At 43.0% G+C, this 9505-nt stretch overlaps 1 protein-coding gene across 2 annotated transcripts in view; it reads right to left on the reverse strand.

Moving 5' to 3' along the window:
- LOC124018011 (WD repeat-containing protein 19-like) overlaps positions 1-9505 on the reverse strand; it is a 105651-nt gene that overhangs the window by 27681 nt on the left and 68465 nt on the right. For both annotated transcript variants that reach the window (XM_046333265.1, XM_046333266.1), the window contains 3 exons: positions 8759-8841; positions 8257-8340; positions 464-610 (listed from right to left, as the gene is read on the reverse strand). In XM_046333265.1, coding sequence (XP_046189221.1) covers positions 464-610; positions 8257-8340; positions 8759-8841 — 314 coding nt within the window. The remainder of the gene's footprint in view (positions 1-463; positions 611-8256; positions 8341-8758; positions 8842-9505) is intronic.

Raw genomic sequence — 9505 nt, forward strand, 5'->3', positions numbered from 1 at the left:
TCCCTCTGTCTGTGTGTCTGTCCCTCTGTCTGTGTGTCTGTCCCTCTGTCTGTGTGTCTGTCCCTCTGTCTGTGTGTCTGTCCCTCTGACTGTGTGTCTGTCCCTCTGACTGTGTGTCTGTCCCTCTGTCTGTCCGACTGTCCCTCTGACTGTGTGTCTGTCCCTCTGACTGTGTGTCTGTCCCTCTGACTGTCTGTCCGACTGTCCCTCTGACTGTCTGTCTGTCTCTCTGACTGTCTGTCTGTCTGTCTGTCCCTCTGACTGTGTGTCTGTCCGTCTGTCCCTCTGACTGTGTGTCTGTCTCTCTGTCTGTCCGTCTGTCCCTCTGTCTGTCCGTCTGTCCCTCTGACTGTGTGTCTGTCCGTCTGTCCGTCTGACTGTGTGTCTGTCCCTCTGTCTGTCCGTCTGACTGTGTGTCTGTCCCTCTGAGTGTGTGTCTTTCTGTCTGTCCGTCTGTCCCCACCTGGCAACCATTTTGGCCCCGTCGATGCTCTGCGTCTCCCTGACAATGCGGACGGCGTCTTCAGGGTTGTTGAGGTGATCCAGCAACACCCGGATCACGTTGTCCCAGTCCCTGGCACTCTCATAGGCCTGGACAGCCTCCTTAAACCTGTCACACATAATATTATCCCAGTCCCTGGCACTCTCATAGGCCTGGGCAGCCTCCTTAAACCATAATATTATCCCAGTCCCTGGCACTCTCATAGGCCTGGGCAGCATCCTTAAACCATAATATTATCCCAGTCCCTGGCACTCTCATAGGCCTAGGCAGCCTCCTTAAACCATAATATTATCCCAGTCCCTGGCACTCTCATAGGCCTGGGCAGCCTCCTTAAACCATAATATTATCCCAGTCCCTGGCACTCTCATAGGCCTGGGCAGCCTCCTTAAACCATAATATTATCCCAGTCCCTGGCACTCTCATAGGCCTGGGCAGCCTCCTTAAACCATAATATTATCCCAGTCCCTGGCACTCTCATAGGCCTGGGCAGCCTCCTTAAACCATAATATTATCCCAGTCCCTGGCACTCTCATAGGCCTGGGCAGCCTCCTTAAACCATAATATTATCCCAGTCCCTGGCACTCTCATAGACCTGGGCAGCCTCCTTAAACCATAATATTATCCCAGTCCCTCACACCGACTCCTTAAACCATAATATTATCCCAGTCCCTGGCACTCTCATAGGCCTAGGCAGCCTCCTTAAACCATAATATTATCCCAGTCCCTGGCACTCTCATAGGCCTGGGCAGCCTCCTTAAACCATAATATTATCCCAGTCCCTGGCACTCTCATAGGCCTGGGCAGCCTCCTTAAACCATAATATTATCCCAGTCCCTGGCACTCTCATAGGCCTGGGCAGCCTCCTTAAACCATAATATTATCCCAGTCCCTGGCACTCTCATAGGCCTGGGCAGCCTCCTTAAACCATAATATTATCCCAGTCCCTGGCACTCTCATAGGCCTGGGCAGCCTCCTTAAACCATAATATTATCCCAGTCCCTGGCACTCTCATAGGCCTGGGCAGCCTCCTTAAACCATAATATTATCCCAGTCCCTGGCACTCTCATAGGCCTGGGCAGCCTCCTTAAACCATAATATTATCCCAGTCCCTGGCACTCTCATAGGCCTGGGCAGCCTCCTTAAACCATAATATTATCCCAGTCCCTGGCACTCTCATAGGCCTGGGCAGCCTCCTTAAACCATAATATTATCCCAGTCCCTGGCACTCTCATAGGCCTGGGCAGCCTCCTTAAACCATAATATTATCCCAGTCCCTGGCACTCTCATAGGCCTGGGCAGACTCCTTAAACCATAATATTATCCCAGTCCCTGGCACTCTCATAGGCCTGGGCAGCCTCCTTAATCCTGTCACACATAATATTATCCCAGTCCCTGGCACTCTCATAGGCCTGGGCAGCCTCCTTAAACCATAATATTATCCCAGTCCCTCACACTGTCTCCTTAAACCATAATATTATCCCTCACACCGACTCCTTAAAACATAATATTATCCCTCACACCGACTCCTTAAAACATAATATTATCCCAGTCCCTCACACCGACTCCTTAAAACATAATATTATCCCAGTCCCTCACACTGTCTCCTTAAAACATAATATTATCCCAGTCCCTCACACCGACTCCTTAAAACATAATATTATCCCAGTCCCTCACACCGACTCCTTAAAACATAATATTATCCCAGTCCCTCACACCGACTCCTTAAAACATAATATTATCCCAGTCCCTCACACTGTCTCCTTAAAACATAATATTATTCCAGTCCCTCACACTGTCTCCTTAAAACATAATATTATCCCAGTCCCTCACACTGTCTCCTTAAACCATAATATTATCCCTCACACTGTCTCCTTAAACCATAATATTATCTCTCACACTGACTCCTTAAACCATAATATTATCCCAGTCCCTCACACTGTCTCCTTAAACCATACTATTATCCCTCACACTGCCTCCTTAAACCATACTATTATCTCTCACACTGCCTCCTTAAACCATAATATTATCCCAGTCCCTCACACTGTCTCCTTAAACCATAATATTATCCTTCACACTGTCTCCTTAAACCATAATATTATCCCTCACACTGCCTCCTTAAACCATAATATTATCCTTCACACTGCCTCCTTAAACCATAATATTATCCCTCACACTGCCTCCTTAAACCATAATATTATCCCTCACACTGCCTCCTTAAACCATAATATTATCCCAGTCCCTCACACTGTCTCCTTAAACCATAATATTATCCCAGTCCCTCACACTGTCTCCTTAAACCATAATATTATCCCAGTCCCTCACACTGCCTCCTTAAACCATAATATTATCCCTCACACTGTCTCCTTAAACCATAATATTATCCCAGTCCCTCACACTGCCTCCTTAAACCATAATATTATCCCTCTCACTGTCTCCTTAAACCATAATATTATCCCAGTCCCTCACACTGTCTCCTTAAACCATAATATTATCCCTCTCACTGTCTCCTTAAACCATAATATTATCCCAGTCCCTCACACTGTCTCCTTAAACCATAATATTATCCCTCACACTGCCTCCTTAAACCATAATATTATCCCAGTCCCTCACCCTGTCTCCTTAAACCATAATATTATCCCAGTCCCTCACCCTGCCTCCTTAAACCATAATATTATCCCAGTCCCTCACACTGCCTCCTTAAACCATAATATTATCCCAGTCCCTCACCCTGTCTCCTTAAACCATAATATTATCCCAGTCCCTCACCCTGTCTCCTTAAACCATAATATTATCCCAGTCCCTCACACTGCCTCCTTAAACCATAATATTATCCCTCACCCCGTCTCCTTAAACCATAATATTATCCCAGTCCCTCACACTGTCTCCTTAAACCATAATATTATCCCAGTCCCTCACACTGTCTCCTTAAACCATAATATTATCCCAGTCCCTCACACTGTCTCCTTAAACCATAATATTATCTCTCACACTGCCTCCTTAAACCATAATATTATCCCTCACACTGCCTCCTTAAACCATAATATTATCCCTCACACTGTCTCCTTAAACCATAATATTATCCCTCACACTGCCTCCTTAAACCATAATATTATCCCAGTCCCTCACACTGCCTCCTTAAACCATAATATTATCCCTCTCACTGTCTCCTTAAACCATAATATTATCCCAGTCCCTCACACTGTCTCCTTAAACCATAATATTATCCCTCTCACTGTCTCCTTAAACCATAATATTATCCCAGTCCCTCACACTGTCTCCTTAAACCATAATATTATTTACATTTACATTTAAGTCATTTAGCAGACGCTCTTATCCAGAGCGACTTACAAATTGGTGCATTCACCTTATGACATCCAGTGGAACAGCCACTTTACAATAGTGCATCTAAATCTTTTAAGGGGGGGGGTAGAATGATTACTTTATCCTATCCTAGGTATTCCTTAAAGAGGTGGGGTTTCAGGTGTCTCCGGAAGGTGGTGATTGACTCCGCTGTCCTGGCGTCGTGAGGGAGTTTGTTCCACCATTGGGGGGCCAGAGCAGCGAACAGTTTTGACTGGGCTGAGCGGGAACTGTACTTCCTCAGTGGTAGGGAGGCGAGCAGGCCAGAGGTGGATGAACGCAGTGCCCTTATCCCTCACACTGCCTCCTTAAACCATAATATTATCCCAGTCCCTCACACTGCCTCCTTAAACCATAATATTATCCCAGTCTATCACACTGTCCCCTTAAACCATAATATTATCCCTCACACTGCCTCCTTAAACCATAATATTATCCCTCACACTGCCTCCTTAAACCATAATATTATCCCTCACACTGACTCCTTAAACCATAATATTATTCCTCACACTGTCTCCTTAAACCATAATATTATCCCAGTCCCTCACCCTGTCTCCTTAAACCATAATATTATCCCAGTCCCTCAAACTGCCTCTTTAAACCATAATATTATCCCAGTCCCTCACACTGTCTCCTTAAACCATAATATTATCCCAGTCCCTCACACTGTCTCCTTAAACCATAATATTATCCCTCACACTGTCTCCTTAAACCATAATATTATCCCTCACACTGTCTCCTTAAACCATAATATTATCCCTCACACTGGCTCCTTAAACCATAATATTATCCCAGTCCCTCACACTGTCTCCTTAAACCATAATATTATCCTCACACTGCCTCCTTAAACCATAATATTATCCCTCACACTGCCTCCTTAAACCATAATATTATCCCTCACACTGCCTCCTTAAACCATAATATTATCCGTCACACTGTCTCCTTAAACCATAATATTATCCCTCACACTGTCTCCTTAAACCATAATATTATCCCTCACACTGTATCCTTAAACCATAATATTATCCCTCACACTGTCTCCTTAAACCATAATATTATCCCTCACACTGTCTCCTTAAACCATAATATTATCCCAGTCCCTCACACTGTCTCCTTAAACCATAATATTATCCCTCACACTGACTCCTTAAACCATAATATTATCCCAGTCCCTCACACTGTCTCCTTAAACCATAATATTATCCCAGTCCTCACACTGCCTCCTTAAACCATAATATTATCCCTCACACTGCCTCCTTAAACCATAATATTATCCCAGTCCCTCACACTGCCTCCTTAAACCATAATATTATCCCTCACACTGCCTCCTTAAACCATACTATTATCCCTCACACTGTCTCCTTAAACCATAATATTATGCCTCACACTGTCTCCTTAAACCATAATATTATCCTTCACACTGTCTCCTTAAACCATAATATTATCCTTCACACTGTCTCCTTAAACCATAATATTATCCCAGTCCCTCACACTGTCTCCTTAAACCATAATATTATCCCTCACACTGTCTCCTTAAACCATAATATTATCCCTCACACTGTCTCCTTAAACCATAATATTATCCCAGTCCCTCACACTGTCTCCTTAAACCATAATATTATCCCAGTCCTTCACACTGTCTCCTTAAACCATAATATTATCCCTCACACTGTCTCCTTAAACCATAATATTATCCCAGTCCTTCACACTGTCTCCTTAAACCATAATATTATCCTTCACACTGTCTCCTTAAACCATAATATTATCCTTCACACTGTCTCCTTAAACCATAATATTATCCTTCACACTGTCTCCTTAAACCATAATATTATCCTTCACACTGTCTCCTTAAACCATAATATTATCCTTCACACTGTCTCCTTAAACCATAATATTATCCCAGTCCCTCACACTGTCTCCTTAAACCATAATATTATCCCAGTCCCTCACACTGTCTCCTTAAACCATAATATTATCTCTCACACTGCCTCCTTAAACCATAATATTATCCCTCACACTGCCTCCTTAAACCATAATATTATCCCTCACACTGTCTCCTTAAACCATAATATTATCCCTCACACTGCCTCCTTAAACCATAATATTATCCCAGTCCCTCACACTGCCTCCTTAAACCATAATATTATCCCTCTCACTGTCTCCTTAAACCATAATATTATCCCAGTCCCTCACACTGTCTCCTTAAACCATAATATTATCCCTCTCACTGTCTCCTTAAACCATAATATTATCCCAGTCCCTCACACTGTCTCCTTAAACCATAATATTATTTACATTTACATTTAAGTCATTTAGCAGACGCTCTTATCCAGAGCGACTTACAAATTGGTGCATTCACCTTATGACATCCAGTGGAACAGCCACTTTACAATAGTGCATCTAAATCTTTTAAGGGGGGGGGTAGAATGATTACTTTATCCTATCCTAGGTATTCCTTAAAGAGGTGGGGTTTCAGGTGTCTCCGGAAGGTGGTGATTGACTCCGCTGTCCTGGCGTCGTGAGGGAGTTTGTTCCACCATTGGGGGGCCAGAGCAGCGAACAGTTTTGACTGGGCTGAGCGGGAACTGTACTTCCTCAGTGGTAGGGAGGCGAGCAGGCCAGAGGTGGATGAACGCAGTGCCCTTATCCCTCACACTGCCTCCTTAAACCATAATATTATCCCAGTCCCTCACACTGCCTCCTTAAACCATAATATTATCCCAGTCTATCACACTGTCCCCTTAAACCATAATATTATCCCTCACACTGCCTCCTTAAACCATAATATTATCCCTCACACTGCCTCCTTAAACCATAATATTATCCCTCACACTGACTCCTTAAACCATAATATTATTCCTCACACTGTCTCCTTAAACCATAATATTATCCCAGTCCCTCACCCTGTCTCCTTAAACCATAATATTATCCCAGTCCCTCAAACTGCCTCTTTAAACCATAATATTATCCCAGTCCCTCACACTGTCTCCTTAAACCATAATATTATCCCAGTCCCTCACACTGTCTCCTTAAACCATAATATTATCCCTCACACTGTCTCCTTAAACCATAATATTATCCCTCACACTGTCTCCTTAAACCATAATATTATCCCTCACACTGGCTCCTTAAACCATAATATTATCCCAGTCCCTCACACTGTCTCCTTAAACCATAATATTATCCCTCACACTGCCTCCTTAAACCATAATATTATCCCTCACACTGCCTCCTTAAACCATAATATTATCCCTCACCCTGTCTCCTTAAACCATAATATTATCCCTCACACTGTCTCCTTAAACCATAATATTATCCCTCACACTGCCTCCTTAAACCATAATATTATCCGTCACACTGTCTCCTTAAACCATAATATTATCCCTCACACTGTCTCCTTAAACCATAATATTATCCCTCACACTGTATCCTTAAACCATAATATTATCCCTCACACTGTCTCCTTAAACCATAATATTATCCCTCACACTGTCTCCTTAAACCATAATATTATCCCAGTCCCTCACACTGTCTCCTTAAACCATAATATTATCCCTCACACTGACTCCTTAAACCATAATATTATCCCAGTCCCTCACACTGTCTCCTTAAACCATAATATTATCCCAGTCCCTCACACTGCCTCCTTAAACCATAATATTATCCCTCACACTGCCTCCTTAAACCATAATATTATCCCAGTCCCTCACACTGCCTCCTTAAACCATAATATTATCCCTCACACTGCCTCCTTAAACCATACTATTATCCCTCACACTGTCTCCTTAAACCATAATATTATCCCTCACACTGTCTCCTTAAACCATAATATTATCCTTCACACTGTCTCCTTAAACCATAATATTATCCTTCACACTGTCTCCTTAAACCATAATATTATCCCAGTCCCTCACACTGTCTCCTTAAACCATAATATTATCCCTCACACTGTCTCCTTAAACCATAATATTATCCCTCACACTGTCTCCTTAAACCATAATATTATCCCAGTCCCTCACACTGTCTCCTTAAACCATAATATTATCCCAGTCCTTCACACTGTCTCCTTAAACCATAATATTATCCCTCACACTGTCTCCTTAAACCATAATATTATCCCAGTCCTTCACACTGTCTCCTTAAACCATAATATTATCCTTCACACTGTCTCCTTAAACCATAATATTATCCTTCACACTGTCTCCTTAAACCATAATATTATCCTTCACACTGTCTCCTTAAACCATAATATTATCCTTCACACTGTCTCCTTAAACCATAATATTATCCTTCACACTGTCTCCTTAAACCATAATATTATCCCTCACACTGTCTCCTTAAACCATAATATTATCCTTCACACTGTCTCCTTAAACCATGGAGGTTGTACCTACTTGCCATCCACCTCCTTGGCCTTGGCGTACTGCAGGTGGATCTTAGGAGAGGAGACCTGGGGAAGTAACTCTCCTACTTTAGACCTGAGAGAGAGAGACAGAGAGAGAGAGACAGAGAGACAGACAGAGAGACAGAGAGAGAGAGACAGAGAGACACAGAGAGAGAGACACAGAGAGACAGAGAGAGAGAGATATATATATATATATATATAGAGAGAGAGAGAGAGACAGAGAGAGAGATAGAGAGACAGAGAGACACAGAGAGAGAGACACAGAGAGAGAGACACAGAGAGAGAGAGAGAGATAGAGAGACAGAGATACACAGAGAGAGAGACACAGAGAGACAGAGAGAGACAGAGAGAGACAGAGAGAGACAGAGACGTTGGCTGAAAATATTAGAGCATGTGTGTGTGTGTGTGTGCGTGTGTGTGTGTGTATATGTGTGTGTGTGTTTTGTGTGTGTGTGTGTGTGTTTGTGTGTGTGTATCTGTGTGTGTCTCACCAGTTCTTGCAGCGTATGTAGACTGAGGCAGCCTTGTCATAGTACTGCCCCTTCTCATACAGCTGGGCTGCTTCAGAGAACTGCTGTAGAAACACAGACAGAGAGAATTACTACTGTCCCTTCTGATACAGACAGAGAGGGAGAATTACTACTGTCTCTTCTGATACAGACAGAGAGAATTACTACTGTCCCTTCTGATACAGACAGAGAGGGAGAATTACTACTGTCTCTTCTGATACAGACAGAGAGGGAGAATTACTACTGTCTCTTCTGATACAGACAGAGAGGGAGAATTACTACTGTCTCTTCTGATACAGACAGAGAGGGAGAATTACTACTGTCTCTTCTGATACAGACAGAGAGGGAGAATTACTACTGTCTCTTCTGATACAGACAGAGAGGGAGATTTACTACTGTCTCTTCTGATACAGACAGAGAGAGAGAATTACTACTGTCTCTTCTGATACAGAGAGGGAGAATTACTACTGTCTCTTCTGATACAGACAGAGAGAATTACTACTGTCTCTTCTGATACAGACAGAGAGAATTACTACTGTCTCTTCTGATACAGACAGAGAGAATTACTACTGTCTCTTCTGATACAGACAGAGAGAATTACTACTGTCTCTTCTGATACAGACAGAGAGGGAGATTTACTACTGTCTCTTCTGATACAGACAGAGAGAGAGAATTACTACTGTCTCTTCTGATACAGAGAGGGAGAATTACTACTGTCTCTTCTGATAC

The sequence above is a fragment of the Oncorhynchus gorbuscha genome, unplaced genomic scaffold (assembly GCF_021184085.1).
Source record: "Oncorhynchus gorbuscha isolate QuinsamMale2020 ecotype Even-year unplaced genomic scaffold, OgorEven_v1.0 Un_scaffold_370, whole genome shotgun sequence".
NCBI classification, from domain to species: domain Eukaryota; kingdom Metazoa; phylum Chordata; class Actinopteri; order Salmoniformes; family Salmonidae; genus Oncorhynchus; species Oncorhynchus gorbuscha.